The sequence below is a fragment of the Nipponia nippon genome, unplaced genomic scaffold, assembly GCF_047370975.1.
Source record: "Nipponia nippon isolate SJK-2023a ecotype South Korea unplaced genomic scaffold, ASM4737097v1 scaffold_26, whole genome shotgun sequence".
Taxonomy (NCBI): domain Eukaryota; kingdom Metazoa; phylum Chordata; class Aves; order Pelecaniformes; family Threskiornithidae; genus Nipponia; species Nipponia nippon.
Window position 1 is genome coordinate 5,298,969 of NW_028262343.1, and position 22,174 is coordinate 5,321,142.

The 22,174-nt window shown below is 43.6% G+C and overlaps 1 protein-coding gene across 1 annotated transcript in view; it reads right to left on the reverse strand.

Annotated features, from left to right (window-relative positions):
* The window catches only part of LOC104019557 (zinc finger SWIM domain-containing protein 6), a 144,731-nt gene extending 122,618 nt beyond the window's left edge, over positions 1 to 22,113 (reverse strand). The window contains exon 1 of the mRNA XM_087762583.1: positions 21,563 to 22,113. Within this exon, the coding sequence (XP_087618709.1) occupies positions 21,563 to 22,112 (550 nt within the window). The 5' untranslated portion in view covers position 22,113. The remainder of the gene's footprint in view (positions 1 to 21,562) is intronic.
* Between the last annotated feature and the right edge of the window lie 61 nt (positions 22,114 to 22,174).

Below are 22,174 nucleotides of genomic sequence, written 5' to 3' on the forward strand. Positions count from 1 at the left end.
TTATCAGCTTTCAGTAGGTTCCACATTAGCAGTATATGCCTCACAGCACATGTAATTCATGTAAGCTCAATTTAAGGCCCATCAACACTGCCAGAGTACATGTTCTTCAACTGCATATGTAGCCGAAGCTATGTTAGCACCAAGAATGTCCAGTGACATACTGTGCAGATACATGTCTTAGAATAACCCAGCCCCATCTTTCTACAAAGGCAATCACATTCTAAAACTGCAAAGGAAAAGCAAGCTATAGCTTTTAGTTAGCCTTATTGCATGCAGCTCTTCACGGGATGAACCATGTTTCATGAACTGCAGATGCCCCTTGAAAAAGGTTTAAGACTTTTTATACAGAGTTTTAAAAACACAGTCCATAGTAGATCGGTTCTTTTTCTTACTGTATTTAAGTATCACAAACTACAAAGAACCCAACCACGCCCCAACGAGGGTCATGGGCAAGAGACTTCATCCCATTATTCATTTGCAACAGATGAAGAACACAGTATAGAACAAAAATTGGGAGAGGGGGCCATAACAGCAGGAAAGGAAACATGTTGATGCCAGTATCTAGCCAAAGGGAACCCAAAATTACTTGCTGAGCTCCAGTAATGCTGCTCTCCATAATCTAGAAGGTGCCTTCAATAGCTGACAAAGAGCTTGCTGCAAGTGAGATAAAAAAAAGTGTCAAGTCTACAATAGAGATAGGTCATTTTGGCTTGGTTGGGCAAGCAGAACGATTGCCATCCATGATCTTCCTAGGTCAGAGTCAGCTCAACTTTATCTCTAATACAGAAGAACATTTTGAATGGTATAATCCACTGTATCTTATAGCGTTGAGCGCGCTGTGTTTTGATAACCCTATATATAGTAAGTCAGTGAACTGTTCTAACAACAGTTTTCAAATATGCACTACACCCTTTAAGAAAAGAATCCTGAAATCTGGCAATCTCTTGCACTTTATGGACAATATAGTTGAATAATTGCAAAGCAGAGTAATTTAAAAACAGTGTAAAGAGCTTAAAAAAAAAGGTGACTGTAACCAATTTTAAATTGCTTTCTATTGTTCAATGAACACATTAAATCTTATCCTCTGTAAAAGCAGCCTAAGTGCTCAACTCTGCTGTAACTAAGCTCAATGTCTACTACATGCAAGACATGGAACTTAGAACTGCATTATTTTGTAAGATTTTATGACCGGCACAGAACTGAACAAGATAAAAAAAAAAAGTACTTCAATGAGTATAATAATTTATTCTAATAATTGAATTTAATTATTTTTATTTTCAATATTCAGTATCAGTTAAAGCTCCAAATGAAATGTTAAAGATGGAAATGTTATTTTGTTTGAGATCATGTAACTCAGCTAGGTTAATATCTCTTTTCTCCAGGAAGCCTCACAAAGTGTTCAATAGCACACACTTTAAAAGAGGTAGCACATCACATCAGAAATGCTCTTTAAATTAAAGAAGAAAGTAGTTTCTACTGTTGGTTTTAGACTGGTAGATTCATGGCAGTTTATAAACTGAAGTACAAAAACATCTGTTTGCCAGTTATGAAGGTTGCAATAAAACCTTTTGTTTTGCTCATCAAGACAAATTTACTCTCAGCAAATGAACAAGCTGAATTTTGCAACATTGCCTTGCTTCATTTGTGCAAGAGTTTACTTTCTATACGTCATTTAGCCTGTACAGTGCAATTGGGCTGCTTTCTCCTTATCATGCTGTTGCACTCAAGTTCTTTGTGCCTGAAGAACTTGATTTAGTTTCTGCCAGCACAGCCCTCCCCCAACCCAGTCACACATGTTAGCAGCAGCTACCATTCCAAGCAGAACATGCATTTCTCCTTAACAAAGTTCTCAGAGCACTGCTGCTGAGCTATAGGGTTAAATAGCAGAGTAAACAAACAACTCAAGAGTTAAAAGCAGTCACAGAGCATGATCAAGGGTTTTCGGTAATGATTTAGATATAAAAAAAAATAAGGGGGAGATGAGTAGCATTCCTTTCAGGTTATCTAAGTAATAACACACATGCAAAATAAGAGGTACTATGGCTGTGGAAGGAATATTACAAAAGCAAGCACATCAAGATACTGGTTTACAAACAGCAAGGGTTGCTTATTTGAATGAATATTTCCATAACACTCCCACGTAATGCCCAATTCAGGAAAACCCAAGAGCTCCAAGACCTACAGGGTTTGTTTAATCTAGAAGCTGGTGAAGGGTCTAGAGAACAAGTCTTATGACGAGCGGTTGAGGGAGCTGGGGTTGTTTAGCCTGGAGAAGAGGAGGCTGAGGGGAGACCTTATTGCTCTCTACAACTACCTGAAAGGAGGTTGTAGCGAGGTGGGGGTCAGTCTCTTCTCCCAAGTAACAAGTGATAGCATGAGAGGAAATGGCTTCAAGCTGCGCCAGGGGAAGTTTAGGTTGGATATTAGGAAAAACTTCTTCACAGAAAGGGTAGTCAGGCACTGGAACAGGCTGCCCAGGGAAGTGGTTGAGTCTCCATCCCTGGAGGTATTTAAAAGACGGGTAGACATGGTGCTAGAGGACATGGTTTAGTGGTGGACTTGGCAGTACTAGGTTAACAGTTGGACTCGATGATCTTAAGGGTCTTTTCCAACATTAACGATTCTATGATTCTATAGTTTAACCCTAGCAACCCCCCATTCCTCACAAGACCAGTTGTTCTCGGGGTACCCATCCTCCTGAGCTGGAAGACAGGGAAGGGGAGCAGAATGAAGCCCCCATAATCCCAGGGGAAATGGTTAGCGACCTACTACACCACACAGACACACACAAGTCTACAGGGCCTGATGGAATCCACCCAAGGGTACTGAGGGAGCTGGCAGAAGTGCTCACCAAGCCACTTTCCATCATCTATCAGCAGTCCTGGCTAACTGGGGAGGTCCCAATCAACTGGAGGGTAGCAAATGTGACGCCCATCTACAAGAAGGGCCAGAAGGAGGATCTAGGGAACTACAGGCCTGTCAACCTGACCTCGGTGCCAGGGAAGGTTATGGAGCAGATCATCCTAAGTGCCATCACACAGCACGTACGGGACAACCAGGGGATCAGGCCCAGCTAGCATGGGTTTATGAAAGGGAGATCCTGTTTCACTAACCTGATCTCCCTCTATGACAAGGTGACCCGCTTAGTGGATGAGGGGAAGGCTGTGGATGTTGTCTACCTGGACTTTAGTAAGGCCTTTGACACTGTCTCCCACAGCATTCTCCTGGAGAAACTGGCTGCTAGTGGCTTGGACAAGCATACTCTGCGCTGGGTAAAAAACTGGCTGGATGGCCAGGCCCAGAGAGTGGTGGTGAATGGAGTTAAATCCATTTGGCAGCCAGTCACAAGTGGTGTTCCTCAGGGCTCAGTATTGGGGCCAGTCCTGTTTAATATCTTTATCAATGATCTGGATGAGGGGATCAAGTGCACCCTCAGTAAGTTTGCAGATGACACCAAGCTGGGTGGAAGTGTTGATCTGCTGGAGGGCAGGAAGGCCCTACACAGGGATCTGGACAGGCTGGATCAATGGACCGAGGCCAACTGTATGAGATTCAGCAAGGCTAAGTGCCGGGTCCTGCACTTGGGTCACAACAACCCCATGCAATGCTACAGGCTTGGGGAGGAGTGACTGGAGAGCTGCCTGGCAGAAAAGGACCTGGGGGTGTTGGTTGGCAGCCAGCTGAACATGAGCCAGCAGTGTGCCCAGGCGGCCAAGAGGGCCAATGGCATCCTGGCTTGCATCAGGAATAGTGTGGCCAGCAGGACTAGGGAAGCGATCGTCCCCCTGTACTCAGCACTGGTGAGGCCACACCTCGAATACTGTGTTCAGTTTTGGGCCCCTCACTACAAGGACGACATCGAGGTGCTGGAGGAACAAGGGCAACAAGGCTGGTGCAGGATCTAGAGCACAAGTCCTATGAGGAACAGCTGAGGGAACTGGGGTTGTTTAGCCTGGAGAAGAGGAGGCTGAGGGGAGACCTTATTGCTCTCTACAGCTACCTGAAAGGAGGATGTAGGGAAGTGGGTGTCAGTCTCTTTTCCCAAGTAACAAGTGATAGGATGAGAGGAAACAGCCTCAAGCTGCACCAGGGGAGGTTTAGGTTGGATATTAGGAAAAACTTCTTCACTGAAAGGGTAGTCAGGCATTGGAACAGGCTGCCCAGGGAAGTGGTTGAGTCCCCATCCCTGGAGGTATTTAAAAGCCGTGTAGATGTGGTGCTTAGGGACATAGTTTAGTGGTGAACTTGGCAGTGCTAGGTTAACAGTTGGACTTGATGATCTTAAGGGTCTTTTCCAACCTAAACATTTCTATGAGGACCATGGTGAGGCAGGGACCCGTGGAGGTCCACAGTGGAGCAGATATCCACCTGCAGCCCATGGAGGACCCCACACCGGAGCAGGTGGATGCACCTGAAGGAGGCTGTGACCCCATGGAGAGCCCACACTGGAGCAGGCTCCTGGCAGGACCTGTAGAAAGAGGAGCCCACGCTGGAGCAGGTTTGCTGGCAGGACCTGTGACCCTGTGGGGGACCTACACTGGAACAGTCCATTCCTGAAGGACTGCACCCCATAGAAAGGACCGATGCTGGAGCAGTTTGTGAAGAACTGCAGCCCATGGGCAGGACCCACGCTGGAGAAGTTCGTGGAGGACTGTCTCCTGTGGGAGGGACCCCATGCTGGAGCAGGAGAAGAATGTGAGGAGGAAGGAACAGCAGAGACAATCTGTGATGAACTGACTGCAACCCCCCCTTCCCCGTCCCTCTGCACTGCTCAGGGACAGAAGGTAGAGAATTTGGGAGTGAGGTTAAGCCCAGGAAGAAGGAAGGGGTGGGGGGAAGGTGTTTTTAGATTTGTTTTTATCTTTCATTGTCCTACTCTGATTTTGATTGGCAATAAATTAAATTAATTTCCCCAAGCCTGTTTTGCCTGTGATAGTAATTGGTGAATGATCTCTCCCTGTCCTCATCTCCACCTGCAAGCCTTTCATTATATTTTCTCTCCCCTGTCCAGCTGAGGAAGGGGAGTAATACAGCAGCTTGGTGGGCACCTGACATCCAGCCAAGGTCAACCCACCACAAACTGACAGGAACTCTTCTGGCTGGAATTCAAATAGCACCAAAATGGATAAAACCAAACAAACAATTTTAGTAGTAGTAGTTATCTGAACCCAGTATGACCTCTTCCTCATATCTTCAAAATTAAAATCCCGAGAGTTGTCTTCGACTTCTCTACTAGGTCAACCAACCTTGTGTAACTTCACACCTACTGCAGCAACAAAAGCTATGCAAAGGCATCGCTGGTGGCATATTCATCACTCTACAAAAATTGCCCTGTGGACAGTCTCCCAACAGTGACTGGAAAGTAATCCATGGGACTTTACACCTTGGTGGAAAGCAGTCAGCTGTCTTTTGGGAAGGTGCAAGATAAAGGTCCAAAGAGAGGAAGTTACAGCAAGCAGCTTCTGGCCACGCACCCACAGGCAGCATTCTCACCTTCAGCTAGCGTGAAGGTATTTATGTATTCTGGAGGGCTTTGGCAAGGATGGCAAGTGTAAGTCAGGATTCCTCAACCAGTTCTGCAAAATTCTGAACTTGTGAGCAAATCTGTATGCAAAGAACTAGGTAAGTTGTTCTAGTTTTTGGTGACAGACTGTTTTTCTCTCAACCCCAGAGTTCTGATGAGAACATCCACTGTGAGCTGTCTGTTCCATTAAGAAACATCAATCCCACTGTGTTTTAAGTGTGGCAGGTTTGAGGAGGCTCACTCAACTGTAGGACACAAAAATCATAGAATCATAGAATGGTTTGGGTTGGAAGGGACCTTAAAGATCATCTGGTTCCAACCCCCCTGCCATGGGCAGGGACACCTTCCACTAGACCAGGTTGCTTAAAGCCCCATCCAACCTGGCCTTGAACCCTTCCAGGGAGAGGGCATCCACAACTTCTCTGGGCAACCTGTTCCAGTGCCTCACCACCCTCATAGTGAAGAACTTCATTATATCTAATCTAAATCCACCCTCTTTCAGTTTGTAGCCATTACACCTTGTCCTATCGCTATGTGCCCTCGTAAAAAGTCCCTCTCCAGCTTTCTTGCAGGTCCCCTTCAGGTACTGGAAGGCTGCTGTAAGGTCTCCCCAGAGCCTTCTCTTCTCCAGGCTCAACAACCCCAACTCTCTCAGCCTTTCCTCATAGGAGAGGTGCTCCAGCCCCCTGATCATCTTCGTGGCCCTCCTCTGGACCCACTCCAACAGGTCCATGCCCTTCTTATGTTGGGGGCCCCAGAGCTGGACACATTAATCCAGGTGGGGTCTCACCAGAGCAGAGTAGAGGGGCAGAATCACCTCCCTCGACCTGCTGGCCATGCTTCTTTTGATGCAGCCTGGGATACGGTTGGCTTTCTGGGCTGCGAGAGCACACTGTTGGGTCATGTTGAGCTTCTCATCCACCAGTACCCCCAAGTCCTTCTCCTCAGGGCTGCTCTCAATCCATTCTCTGCCCAGCCTGTATTTATGCTTGGGATTGCCCCGACCCAGGTGCAGGGCCTTGCATTTGGCCTTGTTGAACTTCATGAGGTTCACATGGGCTCACCTCTCCAGCCCACCAAGGTCCCTCTGGATGGCATCCCATCCCTCAGGCGTGTCAACTGCACCACATGGCTTGGTGTCATCGGCAAACTTGTTGAGGGTGCACTCAATCCCACTGTCCATGTCGTCAAAGATGTTAAACAGCGCCAGTCCCAATACCGACCCCTGAGGAACGCCACTCATCACTGATCTCCACTTGGACATCAAGCCGTTGACCGCAACTCTTTGAGCGTAACCATCCAGCCAATTCCTTATCCACCGAGTGGTCCATCCGTCAAATCCATGCCTCCCCAATTTAGAGACATGGATGTCGTGCAGGACAGTGTCAAATGCTTTGCACAAGTCCAGGTAGATGACATCTGTTGCTCTTCCCTTACCCACCAATGCTGTAAATCCCAGGCTTTTAACCCTCTTAAATGCCTTCCCAATAAAATAATGCTTTTTTCCTGAGGAAAAAAATAAAAAAAAACCACAACATTTTCTCCAGATTAAAGACAAAACATACTTGGTTATGAATAAAATGTGACTTAAAATACTTTTTCTAGGCTAACCTTAATCTGTGTCACAATCTTGGATTTGTGTAAATATAATAATTAAACTACACACATCCATCCATAGCAGATGAACTAATTGAAGAATTTCATGAAGATAAAGGGAGCCTGCAAGCACTGCTCCTCTCCTCTTCCCCCACTCAGGTCCTATAAGCCTTCATCCTTCCTGGGATAGTTGTTCTTACACTGAATGTAGCTTAGCCGAGCTTCAAAATTGAATGCTTTTGTTTTATTTGACTGTGTTTAAAGAACCTCTTGCATTACTCATGGAGACTGTTCTTTTTCCTATTTGTTAGCTTCATGTGAGCAACAGCACTGCATATAGCTCAGTACACTGTTCTGAACATTCAGTATGTCTTCAAAATAGCAAAGAGGAAGTAGGGGTAGAAGTGGAGGGGTTAAAAGGAAGACAGTCATGAAACCAAGCTAATTGGTACAAAAATTGAAGGACTAATATATCTGACTGCTCTTCATTCACTAAGTGGACAAGAGTTCAAGCTGGTACTTCTTTAACAAACCTGGCTTGCAGCAATCATGGTCAGCTCACATTAAAGTATCACATTAAACATCTGTGATCAGCCTGAAACATGGTTTGACAGAAAAGAGCCATCTAACTTTAGAAGACTTAGCTGTGCAGCAATGGAGCAGGAAAAATAACAGACTGAGTAACTTCACCTTCCTCAAATGAGGAAATATTTAGTTTAGAAGCCTGGATAAACATGTACAATAAACACCACCAGCAGAGGTTAGGAAGGAAACTAGACGCTTCAATTAGGGTTGGAGGTCATGCAGGCTCCTTTCCAGCAGGAGACAACCAAGAGAGGTAAAGTACCCTGCTTAAGCTCTGTAAAACTTAAGGACACAGTCTCTCACTCATGCATGCCTTAGAGCCTGACAGCCACAATCCTCTAGGCAGACCTGTAGGAAGGCTCTAGGAAGTGAGCAACCCAGATCAATCCTTCCACATCGAAACAGGCTACTGTTTAAAGCAAGCCTTGTTGATAAGCTTTAATCTCCCCCAGTGCAAGCAGTTGAGAAAGCCGAAGTATCTTATCCCAGACAGGTGTGTAATAAAGCCCCATTAAATCTCTATGGTAAAGGGAAGCCATTTCTGCCCTGAAAATAGACTCGTTCACACTGTGAAGTGTGCAACAGGACTTCCAATGCACTTCTTCCCTCCACCAGTTATGGGCAAGCTTAGTGCTATGTTAGTTCAGTCCATCTGGAATAGATCACACATCTGCTTTATTCTAGTCCTGAAAACAGATCAATTCAGTAAACACGCCTCACTTACCGGAACAGCTATCTGTCATTTAACTTCCACACTATGCAAGTTATACAAAAGCACCAACATTCTATTCAATTGCTGTTCTACTTGGGGAAGTAGTAATGATACTGGAACCCCACAAAGCTATTTTAGACTCTCAGTGAGGTCCATATCAAAAGTACTCAGTTTATAAGCAATAAGGAGTTTTTTTCCCACTACATGCCAGCCCTACAAACTCAGCTTGAGATCTACAAGTCCTACTCCATCATTTCCTTCTCATGCACTACTACCAGTAAAGATGATGCAAGCCAACTGAAGTCTCTGCTATACCATCATGACCTTGCAGCCTCCAGTGAGACTGTTGCAGGGGCAACTGATCAAAGCCTGAGAAACAAAGAGGAGATTCCAGCTCATTCTTAGCTATGTTGGCTCAGCAGGCCTAACCAGACAAAAAGCTGTGAATGCTTACTTTAGCAACTGAAGTCAACAGCTATGAATGAAAATAAAACATAGAACACATTATTTGGTCACAAAACAACCGTATAAGTGGAAAAATGGCCTCAAAAGTCCGTGTTATACGTAAGTATGCTGAAGCTCAGTACCGTCTCAAAAGAGGCAAGATATGAACTTTGAAGGCAAAAAGCACCTTTTGCAACAGCTATGCAGATACAGAGAGAAGTGAACATGCACGATTGGAGTAAATAGTTAGGTATTTCCTTCCCCTTTCCTATACTCCTAAGTAAACATTTGTCTGGCTTTCTTTTAACCACTGGGGGAGTGTGGTATGGGGACTCATCTCTTGGTCAAGGTTTTGTAACAAGGAATAACACTATGGATGAAGAGGTGTGGAAAATGGCTCACTCATACAGGCCCAACACACACAGCTCAGGAAAGACCCATGCTGCCATCTCCGGAACAATCAGGCCACCTTTTGCCAATAGTGAATTCCCAAGCACAGCAGCCATCTCCTTTCCCCAGGCAGCAGTCAGAGCTTCATGATCACTTTAAACCAGTCTAAGTGTGACTAACACAGAAATGAGCCCTGCCCTTCTCAGTACCCCCCTCTTGCAATCTACTCTCCCTTGAATCAACAGTAGCATTTTTTTGGCCAATAAACCAGGTAAAACTCACACTGCACAGCAATATGCATTTTCTGTTCTAGGAGTTACACAATGAGGCACAGAGCAGTAACTGAGTCACAGCACAGCAAATGAGTCAGTTATTTCATTTACCATATTCATGATGAGAGTATTTCACAATGGAAAACATTTGTTAGGCCTGTTTCATAGTCTGTCCTTGGAGGAGTTCACCAAGTGACAAGAGGGAACAAGTTTGCTGGAATGGGCTCCTGGAGAAGGACTCCCATGCTCAATAACAGGAAGTGTTACAACCACACTGTGCTGCTGCATCAGCAGCTTTCCTCAGGGCAGCAGGCTTGGTCAACAAGGAACGTGCCCACTCCCTAGAAAAAGGGAGGGGGAAGAATGATAACACTGCTAAATTATAACTGGAAATACAGTTACAACTTCTCTCAGAGTAAAGGTTTATGGCTTTTGTCATTTATAATCTTTGTCAGGCAACCTAGAGGTTAGCAGCCTTAGAAAGAAGATAGACATCAGGCTTGTATTTTAGGTTTAAACCCATATTTACAAAGACCGTAGACTATTGGTCTTGGCCTTTGATCAGCACACCACCTTTATGACACAATCCAGGTTTTGTAGGCCAGTACAAGACTCTTTGAACAGCTGACATGCACAGCTCAAGCTAATGGAGGCCCTTTCATCATAACACCAACTCCCAGTACCTGTATCACTGCACCACAAATATTCACTACTATGGGGGAAAAAAAAAAAAAAGATAGAAAACACATACCTGCTCTTTTTGTAATACAGAATGCTTTAAAATTAAGCTATTTATTGCCTGTTGAGGAGAATTAAGACACAATTTGACTATACCTTATAATAAAAGAAGTTCAGTTATATTCTATGATCTTATCAATGCATATTTAACTCTATGAATAAATCTGTTTCAAACAGTTATAAAAAAATTCAGTCAATGGTTTTGTTTTACCACTGTAATGACAGAGCCTCCACCATGACTCTACAGAAATAGCTTCTGCTTCTGATAAAGTCCAGTCCAACAAACACCCTTCAAATAAATAGAAAGTCAGCGCTTTCTGAAAAAGAGAGTGTTTCCTTTGTGTCAGATACATCTTATTTATAAAATTTAAATTGGAATGTAATGTTAAAAAAAAGAGCAAGAGAACACCCACTTCATAACTTTAAACATATTTTACAGCTTCAAAAGCTACAGGACAGCTAAGTTACAGTTTGCCAACCTGCCTTCCATTTTGAAAGCTTTGTTTCATTTTGTAGGAAAGAATCTATCAGCTTCCATGTCTTCACTAATACCCATTGAAAGTAGACCATGTAGAAGGAGCAGTCATTCAGACTATATCCTCCTTAAATACACCCCTTCAGGGATCTACTGAGCTCTTTGACCTCTACCTTATCTCAGGCATCACCACTTGCCCACTTCTCTTCCTAGCCTCTCATCTATAAAGGTCAACTCAGCATTTTACTACCTCTCTTCTCTTCAAGCACATCTTATTCAATGAGTCAAACTCTTGTTTACTCCCAAACACTTCTTCACTCCTGCCACCAAACAGCCACTTACATTTACCATCTACATAACTACCTAGAAATTAAGCCTGTAAATTATTGCCAGAATACATGACAATGTAAAGTTTGATCACTGAAAACTGTCAGTAAAACTAAATGGTATGCTGCTTCTGAAAGTAGCACTAATGAAGTTATTCTCAGCTTCCTTATCCCATCAGACTGCCAAGGCATCTGTTACATCAAGTCCCATTCCCTAGTCACTGCCTACCATTCACGCATTAGTAGCACATTTAGCTGAAGTCACCTCTATAAATTCATGCATTTAGATTTGACCAAGCAAGCTGCATGATGGCTCTCTCACATATCATGGCTTGCAATAACAAAGAGCTAAAAAACAGTTACACATTTTGTGTCATCCTCATCCCTTTGCTCTAGAAGAAGCAAAATTGAAGTTTCATGCTTCTATGTAATATAGCTACACTAAATACAGATACAGAATATAACGGACTGATATTTTATCCCCAAGATACTAATTGTAGTCAGTTTGCAAGGTTTCAGTTTACAACCTAAATCAATGGAGGAACTGAGACTCATTTTGCATGTACAACAGCAGCAGTACAGCCAGTTGTCCCAGCTGTCATTGGTCATAAAGTATTTCAGAATAAAAGCATTCCAGGTTTCCTTCCTTTAGCTAATATATTAAACAATTCATTCAGATTTTTCCCTGTTCTTGAACTTTTAAAAATCAGCAGACTCAGAATTGTCTTGAAGAAGCACAAGCCATGCTTAATGTGGTCATTGAGGCCAGCTTTGTAAATATGCAAACGAGTGTTTTACTAAGACTACTTTTCACCCTCCCAAAGCAGTGTACTGTATTCCTCAAACATGAGAGGGAAAATAAGTGCTTCATTGAGGCAACTGCTGTGCAAGTAATCAATAGCTTACTGTAAGGTTCTTCACACGACTTCACTGACTAGCTGCTTGTTTTCCAGATTATCTGTAGATGGTTTTGTTAATGAATTCTTAACAGTCATTTTTATCTGCCATCCTTTCGTGGCCAAAACTGCAGGTAAGTGGCAAAAATTACCAGCCCCCAAGCATATGAAATCCTGAAGACCATACTATCTGCAGTTATTTATACTTTCCATAAATGCACTATCAATACCATCATTAATCACTGAATATGGATTGGTGCTCTATGAGCTTTAGGCCAGTCAAAATATCAAAGCTGAATGTAGAAATCAAATATTAATAAAGCTCACCAGCTGCTCTTGACAAGGGTAAGCTAGAAGCTGATTTGCTGAAGAGAGTTTGTGCTGCCACTATGCCTTGCACACATAGCTGAACACTGGTATGCAGAGAGAATACAAGCCACTAGTATAAAATAAGAAAGAGTCAAACTTTAAGCATAAGGAAACATACCCGAGAGAGCCAGTGCTGGTAAAAGCCTTTAACCCAAAACCTTGCTTTTAACACAAGTTTAAAAATACAAAAATAATTAGAATACATGCAAACTTGATCCTCTACTGTATTACAGATTGTAAGTTTGTCTCACACTTTATAAAACATTTTATCCAATTTTAAGTGCCTCAATGGTCGAATGTTCTTTATTTCATTAGTCAGTATAAATTAAACATTGTAGTCAGCTGCTCAATTCCTGCACTGTATCTGCATTACTACCCAGCTGTCAGTAACCAGTTAGCAGTTAAACTTGGCATGTGTACAAAGTGTCTCACTTCTTATAAGTCATACAGCTATGCAACATTTGATTTTCCCAGCCTTTAAAATGATCATTTGAATGTCAATAATTGTCAAAAAAAAATAGACAAAGATATATATTAACACCTACTTCTGTGAAATTTCTGCCTATAGTGCCATTTCCCCCCCTTATTTTTCCGACAATCCCTTAATGTATTAAAGGTCTGACACCAATTAACAATGAAAGATGACTTATGTAAACAGGCAGATTGTTAAATAAAGCAGGAATAAAAAAGGTAATAAATAAAAAAGGTAAGTAACCTGAATTTTTAGCACATTAATGAGCTTCTGATTTATCTGATCAGCTAGTTCAACTAGTGTGAATTTAAGCTTACTGACAAGTTTTACTGCATCCTTCCAATCAACGTCAGACCTTCTCAGCCATTGCCCATGCATTTCCAAAGCAAATTTCCAGATATTTCAAGACTGTCAAATGTACTCACTTGCAACAAGGAGTAGAGGGTTAGAATAAAAAAATAATAGATAAAAAGATTAAGCTCTCCTTTTTAAAGCATGTGATGGTGCACATCACAGTTATCTTAAAATATACTTTAAACAGTTAGATAGCCCTCTTTCACACTTTGTTTTTCGTTTTTCAGAAGGGTTTAATAAAGTGTTGGTAAAAAGCCCACATTAGGAGACACTTCAGTCTATTTCTGATTTGACACAATTCATTGAAGTCTTTTGTACGACTGCTCAGCTCCTACAGCAGGCCTTTTATCAGTTCTGACTTAACCACAAAGGAATTCTCTACACTTTAGTTACTATTAGAAGGCTACACTCCTCTGGTCTGTTTACACATTTGCAGAATTAAGTCAGAAAAAAACTATTTTAAAGATAGTGACTTATATCACAAGTTTTCTAGACATCCTGGTCTTCAATAGTAGGGCCAAGGCAACAAAGACTGGATGCGTATTGCTACCTCGTCAAAGGACGGCATAGTAATGCATCGCAAGGGCATCACATAAATCATGATAACTGGCACGTAGCTAGAAGGAGAATGCAAACCAGCGTACAGCATCAGCCAACATCTCTAGTGATCCAGGTCACAGAAGGTTATGAAGCCATGTCAAGAGCTGCATACATATCCAGCCAAGAGAAGCTTTTTGCATAGGTAGTTTTAGATAGTAAACCAAAAGGAAAAACTGGAAGTTCAAGGAGACAGATCTCCCAGAACAAGTGTAGTTGTTGGGCAGTACTCAAGTATTCACATGCTGTCAGGTTGACTGCATTCCAGACAATCAAAATTCACATTAAATCTGTACCCTTGCTGCACATTAAAGCTGTTTTAAATTTCAAATTAGTTCCTGCCACAGCATATTCATAAATTAGGATAACTTTTGTCAGTAAAAATAGTGTGGTCTTTTTCTTTTTTTATTTAACGATGCAGTAAATTCTCCTACCTAATCCCCAAAGAAAATCAGCTAAAGAGAAAGTAAGTTAAGGGGTGTCAGCTGCATTCCTATACTACCATAACTTTGCACTCATATTTTGTTAACTACTACAAAACTTCAGGATTTGTCTTGACATAACAACTAGATTACCTGGATAGCAGATGACATTAAAATTGAACCCATGCAGACATATCTTATAGCATGCCACATAATATACTTCATCCTTCACCAGTAAAAACTGCTGTACATAATAACATACTACTTCTCACTCTAAGTAGAGTGGGGTTTTTTTGTTTTTTGTTGAGGTTTTTTGATTATTTTTTTTAATTAGAACTTCACCAGAGTCTTATGTAAGGGTTCAATTTTAACAGGTTCATTAAAAAAAGCAAATGATATGGCAAAACACTGCAACTAGCTACTGATTTTTTAAGGAAACCTATTTGTCCAATGCTGACTTTTAAATTGCTTCAGCCTACCCTCACAAACAGATTTTGCTTTTAATTAATTGTTCATCTCTTAAAATTAGAGTGCAGAGAAAGTGCGCGCACAAGCATCGGTTGCTGGCATGACAACTGGCTCAAATTCAAAAATTGCTACATACCAAAAAATCTGATCATATACAGAGATGGAATTGCTTTCCTAAACTGAAAGCAAGCTTTGAAAATGAAAATTGATTTCTTGGAAGCAAGGAAAGCCTTGAAATTAGGGGAAAAATGAAACATGAGAAACATGAAAACTGACCCAAAACAAACAATGAAAAATTTTGTTAGGTCAACTCAATATAAAACTTTTATAGAAAAGATTCCTTGTTTTAAAAACTGTGATGGGAAGTGATTTACAATTAATTTTATCCTTAAAAAAAATAATTCTAGAGCAATAATGACACTGTCCTATTACATTTATTCTACTATTCATAATTACATGGAAAGATAGTATAAAGTTTTATTTTCACCTCTTGGAATCACTCTAAAATGCTTACTTTTTCTTGAAATCCAGATTAGATATTTTTAGAGAAAGACTGAAAAAAGGCAGGAGCTGATTTACAAACTTCCACGTTTAATAATCTGGTCTTGAAAGAAAGCTTTTTTTCCTCCCCCCCCCGCCCTTTTTTTTAGGGTTTCCAAAGAAATTAGTCAAGGTCAAGGATAGTACATCAGAACACACATGCATACACACTGAAAATAGCTTGTATGTTCCCTAATTAATGCATTGCATTCCAAATCTAACAAGGAAACTGGAATGCATTCAGACATCTCCCTTTCATGAAGAAATATTTTAAAATTAGTTTACTTGTTTCTGTTCTGGAACTTGGAAATATTGGTAGTTATTTCTTAAAGTAAACAAACTGGAATCACTGAAGATATTTTCACAAGACTCTAGTAGTCTTGGAACTAAGTCAAAAAAAGTCCAGCAAGAAGTCAGACATCATTTGTTTACTCCCCCTACCACAATATTGTATTAACAAATTCTGAATTACTTGTTTTAGTCATACATTCCTAACCAAATCCCAACATCAGGCTGACTGGGGAAGAAACCATGCTTGTTTTTTCAGCATGTCAGCAGATAAACTTCTTGTCCTCCTCAAACAGGCAGAGTTTAACACAACCTTCTCCCCTTGGAAAAAGGTCAATACACATACCAGAAAAATTTGGTATCACAGGACACCAAGAAGTTAATGCAAAACACAGTGCTTGTATCTCCATGAACGACAGCCTTAGTTTTGTCACATAATTTAGTATTACTTGCATTAAATAAAAATTTTTACTAAATCCATGTGTCCTACAGGTTTCATCAAAAATTAGATATGTATTGCATACATCAGTGAAGATCATCATGTCTGCTAAAAGATGCATTTCAATTCACAACACAAAAATATTTGTGCCAGCTTTGCTAATAAAATACCTGGTGTTGTTTTATCAACAGAAAGGTGTTTCACATGATACTGTTGGCACTCAAACAATTAAGCCTTGAAAGAGAAATTACGTTTGTTTTACTTGCTCTACAATTTCATGTTATTTTGAGCAAAGATGGCTAGAGAGAACAAAAAAAAATTATTAACTAGAATCATCATCCATTCAAAGGATCTGAAATTTGCTGATTACAATACATATAGGTATCACATTCCACCAGAATTACATGTAGCAGTTACCAACATGGTCTTGTAAAGCTTTCTTTTCCTGGTGAGAAAATGGCTTCTCCTGGTTTTGAAAGCAATCACCAACTTTTAGCTCATATTTCCCAAAAAAAAAAAAAAAGAAGAAAAAAAAAGAGGGGGAATAATTAGCTGTAACAATAGATGATAAAAGTACCTCTGAGTCAGAAGATAAATATTTCTCATTAAAAGAAAACTGGGGGGGGGGAAATCAAGTCTTTAACTTCATTTAAAAACCAACTAAAGAAACATCTAGGGAGCTCCAACCATTATTTTACACTTGAGAAATTTTACTTTGTTTTTCTTTAAAAAGTATTTTGGTTGCATCCCTCTGATCACATTTCACCGAGGGGCTTCAGATAAATTAGTCTGCAGCTCCATGCTGATGATGCTGTTCGGCTGAACCCTCTTCCACAGACAAGGCAGTTTTCTAGTTCATAATATTAACATTAAATTCCAGAGCTGTGGTAAGTGCCAGTCAATTAATTATTTACATTATTTTCCTTCCCTAGGAGTTTTTTCCCCTCCAACTCACTCCCTTGCCATTCATACCCAAGAGGCATGACTACTGTGATTACAAAGCCTTATGCTGCCATGGAAAGGACTGTAACACCTTAAAGGAAGACCTGTATGAGCAAGCAGGGTCTATGCAGCAAAGACAAGCTGACCTCAAATTACAGACAGACAAGAATACTCTAGAAGTACTTATATGACATATCTAAAAAACACTTCAAGTACTTCTAATGTGGATGCAGCTACAGCAGCAAAGCTGAGCTTTATAGCACTACAGCAAAGGCAGTCTCCATCTTTCCCCAAGCAAAAAAGAGTCATACCAGCAGAGGCACAGGGTTTGGGTTTTTTTTTTTTTCTTCTCCTAGAATAGCTGCATTAAGGGCTCTCGCCAGGTCAACTGTGCTATTGAGGGATCACACCTCTTCCTAACCTTGACAGCCACAGCTGTGACGACAATACAGTACTGTATACTAATTCAGGGCTAACCTCAGAAACCAAATATACACTTCACAATCTAAAACTGTCTGCTCACTCCTGGCATATTCACCAATTTGGCCAAGTGAAACACAGTCAATTTCTAAGTTTCCTTCCAGATTGTTGTATTTACTCACAAAGTGCTTTCATGTTTAGAATGTAACTTTTACTAAAAATACTTGGTTTGAAATAAATTAAAAACACATATAGTAGAAAAGCTCTGTTTTATACATTTGAAAAGGTTTGCTTTAGGAGCCTGCATTCCTTTTTTTTTAATAAACTAAAAAAAAAATCCTTAATGTCCAATTGAAACATTAAAAAAGCTATAAAAACATCAATAAGTTAGATGCAAATGGAATTTTGAAGCCAACTTCATTGGAGAAAAATCTTTCAAAATGAAGTGATGCTAATTATTATACTAGGACAACATAATTCAACTTCAAAATAGGCTAGCAGACTTTACTGCTTGATTATTAATAATATTGTGCATATCACTAATGTGTTATCTTTCTTTTATTTAGGATTTTTTTTTTCGTTACACACATGAGATGAAGTTGGGGGGGGCACAAAGCAGGATCACATGAAGATTTTTAGCAGGGCATAGACACAAGTTTTTTTAAATTCTTTCACTTGAAATGAGCTGCCATGATAAAGTTATCTGAATGTTTATTCAGGGCTAGACTGGAAAAAAAAACAAGACAAACAACAACAACAAAAAACCCCATAAAATTCAGAAGCAAATTGTTCCATTTAACCACCAATGAACTGAAATTTATGAGTCTCCCTCAGAAATCAAATCCCGTATTCCCTGTTTATATTAATAGTGTTACAAGTAAGGCTGTTAGAATTGATATGTAATAAAATGTACTTTGTCCAATAACTGCACTTTTCCATAGTACAATAGTAAACATTTACAGCAAAGAACATAAGTTCACATTTATGTGGTCACTAAACATGCATTCACACAAACTTAATGTTAAGTTTTCCTCAATGCTACATATTCAACCATATTACATGGAACCAATTCCGTTCTCCACCCAATATAACTCACTCAAGTTAAATTTGCTTTCACAGTTGCACCTTTCTGCTTCACAAGGAGTATCTCACGGGCAAGAGCCTTTACCAGCCCTAATGACACAGCTACCTATCCAAATTACACAAGAACTTTCCTACATCAGGACCCAGCCTACCCAAGTGCTCCATGACTCACTCACTAGGCAAACCAAAGGCCTCTATCAGAATAAAACAGAATAGTTGCAGTTGGAAGGGACCTACAATGATCATCTAGTCCAACTGCCTGATCAATTCAGGGCTGACCAAAAGTTAAAGCACGTTAGTAAGGGCATTGTCCAAATGCCTCTTAAATACTGACAGGCATGGGGCATAGACCACCTCTCTAGGAAGCCTGTTCCAGTGTTTGACCACCCTCTCTGTAAAGAAAGGCTTCCTAATGTCAAGTCTAAACCTCCTGGCACAGCTTTGAGCCATTCCCATGTGTCCTATCACTGGATACCAGGAAGAAGAGCTCAGCACTTCCCTCTCCACTTCCCCTCCTCAGGAAGCTGTAGAGAGCAATGAGGTCGCCCCTCAGCCTCCTTTTCTCCAAAGTAGACAAGCCCAGAGTCCTTATCCACTTCTCCATGCCTTCCAGCCCTTTCACCAGCTTTGTTACCCTCCTCTGGACACATTCAAGTCCCTTAACATCCTTCTTAAATTGTGGGACCCAGAACTGCACGCAGTACTCAAGATGAGGCTGCATCAACGCTAAATACAGCGGGAACAATGCCCCATGCCTGTCAGCGTTTAAGAGGCATTTGGACAATGCCCTTAATAACAATACAATTGACATGTTTCATATCACCAACTTCCACTACTATTTTTTGCGCAGCCTTCCAAAGGAGGCTCATGTAAGGTTAAAAAAAAAAACAAACACAAAAAAACCCCACAAAGGTATTTTCAGCAGTAGGTATAGCATTTATTTGGAATGCAGTTAAGGGGTCCAGAAGCAGCAGTCAACACTTCAGTTGCATTTATGCAGATTTTCTTTCTTCACACTGACCCTTGCCAACATTATTCCCCTTTTGAAGCTATGCAAAAAGTTACTTTTTTTCTTTCACAACCACTCATTGAGGCCTATTCCACTACTGAAAGCAAGCAAAGCCAAGTCCATACTGGGTGTCCTAGAAAAGACTGCATCTTTTATTTATCACCCCTTGGCTTTATTTTCACAGTGAATTCCTAATTGTAATCAGCCAAGAAACCCTCCCTATGCATTCCTGTCATTCCTTGCAAATAGAATCAAATGCAAGCAAAAGGGGGGAAAAAAAATAAAAAAGTATCAGCACTGCCAACCAAACTAAAAAAGCCCTACTTCCAGTTTTGCCAAGTCCTGAGGAGCCACAGATGCACCTCAGACCTTTGGAAAGAGAGTGAAAGCCAAAAAGATTAAACTTATAAGAAGGTTAATAAAAATCTTTAAAAAAACATAAAAATTATCTTAAAAAACACATAAGGATAAAAAAAAACTTAAAACAATCATAAAGATAAAAAAATCTTTGAAAAAAATAAGAAATTTTAAAATTTTTTAAAAAATGTCTAAAGCTGAACTCCACCTAGTCAGAAGGGAATGGCCCTTAGCCCAAGAACAGCAACAGAGCTTCCCTTCGGAAAGTAGAAGGCACGTTTGCAGGCTGCCCGCGAAGTGAAATCCGCTGCGGACAAGGCCGAAGGAGAGCTCAGCACCCTCCGACCCCGAGCCGCAGCACCGGGACTGGGGCCGCCGCCGCCACAGCTCGGCGCCGCTCAGCCCCACGCTGTGTTATGAACAAAAGGCGAGCAGCAGCCACAGCTGAGCCACCGCTGGGGGACGGTCCGGCCCAGCGGCTTCGCGGGGCCCGTCCCTCTGTCCCGCCCTGCCCCCCGACTGTTGAGCCAGCGGTGAGAAGAAAGTCTCTTTTGTCTGGCTTCTACTTTCGGGGGGGAGGGGGGAGGGGAGGGGGGAGGAGGACACACGGACAGAAAACTGAAGAGAACACAAACAAACATGAAAATGAGAATAAAGTGCCCAGTCGTCGTCGTCGCCTCCTCCGCGAGGCACCACAGCACAGCAGTGCACCCAATACACCCGAACCACACAAAGCGCAAGCGCACCACCCCCCTGCGGAAGTTTCCTGGGGAAGCTATAAACCCCTTCCCCGCAGGGCCAACACCATCCCGTCGAGGGAGCTGCTTGAAGGCGGAGGGCGCTAACCTCCAGAGCCCTTTAAACGGAAGCAGGGAGGAGTCAACCAGGGGCGCCAGCCCACAGCGGGTGAAGAGCAGCGGCAGGCGGTGGCCGCCGGGTGCGGGGGCAGCGGCAGAACAAGGGGGGGGGGGGAAGTATTGTTTCGCTGTTGTCACGCAGGGGCTCATCCCAAAGTAACTCGTGGGCCCCTCCGCGCCCGAGCTGCGGCAGCTCCCCGCCGTTGCCCCGAACCGGGGGCCTTTCCCGACGGCGGCGGGGCTTGGGCGGATCGCGCCCCCACCCTCTGGCTCGCCGCCGCCGCTACCCTAGAAATGCCTTTGTTCGTGGCTTCCCCCCGCACCGCACACGCGCTCCTGGGGTCTCTTTTATTTCTTTATTTTGGACCGCGGCGCATCCCGCCCTCTTCCCCCGCCGGCCGCCTTCTGCTGATTCATTTCCACCGGCGGTCCCGAGGGGAGGCGGCGGAGGCATCTCCTCGCTATTGTGGCTCGGGGTATGGCGATGACCCGGATTACCGAGGGTGGGCGCTGGGAGGGAGCAGAGCCAAACAGGATTACACACTCTGGATTACAGGGAGCGGGCACGACGCGTCGGGAGAGTTAAAGGGACAGGCGAGGGGCAGCGTGCCCGGCCCGCCTGCCGAAGACAGGCTGCTGGCGGCGGGGGCCGTGGATGTGTCACGGAGCGGGGCAAAGGAGTTATTCCGTGTTCTGGGTGCGAGGGGGAGGAGACTGGCGGAGGAAGTTGGCCGATTCGAATTACAGCCTGGGAGTGAAGGGTTCGTGCAGGCCGGGCCGCGGGGGGCAGCTCCCCGGCCGCGCTGCCGGCCCCCCAAGGGGCTGCCGGGGCGCGCCAAGGAGGCAGGGTGGCTCCGGCCGCCGGGGCCATGCAGGGAGGGAGGCGGCTCCCCGGATGGCAGGCAAGTGACACGCAGGGGGAGACCCGCGGCTGAGGAGGCCGGCGGCGCCCTGCCCGGGTGGCCGCGGCCCCGGCCGGTGACTCACCGACTTGCAGGACGTTATCGACACAGCCGCCGTCTAGCAGAGCGATGCCCCTGCGGAAGGGCAGGCGGTTCTCGGCGGCGGCGGTGTCCGCGCCCCCACCGGGCGCGGTGCCGGCGACGGCTCCCCCGGGGGCGGCGGCGGGGTCCTCGGCGCCGGTGTTGAAGGAGGAGTACATGCAGATCTCCCTCTCGCTGCGGGGGAAGGACCAGTAGACGATCCTGCGCTGCACCGGCTCCGGGATCCGCTCGAACCGCTCCTCCACCCGCTGGAAGGGCCACTTCTCCGCCACCTTGCGAGCCGCGATGTCCAGCAGGGACTCGGGGCTCTGGGTCTTGCCGAGCGGCAGCAGCCCCAGTGCGGCGGCGGCGGCGGCAGCGGCTGCAGCAGCTGCAGCAGCAGCAGCAGCAGCAGCAGAGGAGGGTCCGGCGCAGAGCGCCCCGCTGCCGAGTCCGGTGCTGCCCACCCGCTGGCCCGGCCTGCACCCTGAGCCATAGCCGGGTCTGCAGCAGAGGCGCTTGGTGGGGGGAGGGAGCTGACCACGCTCCGCCATGATCGCGCCGCTTCTAAGCAGATAGCGGAAGTGGCTGTACCCTATAAACGGCACCGAGAAGG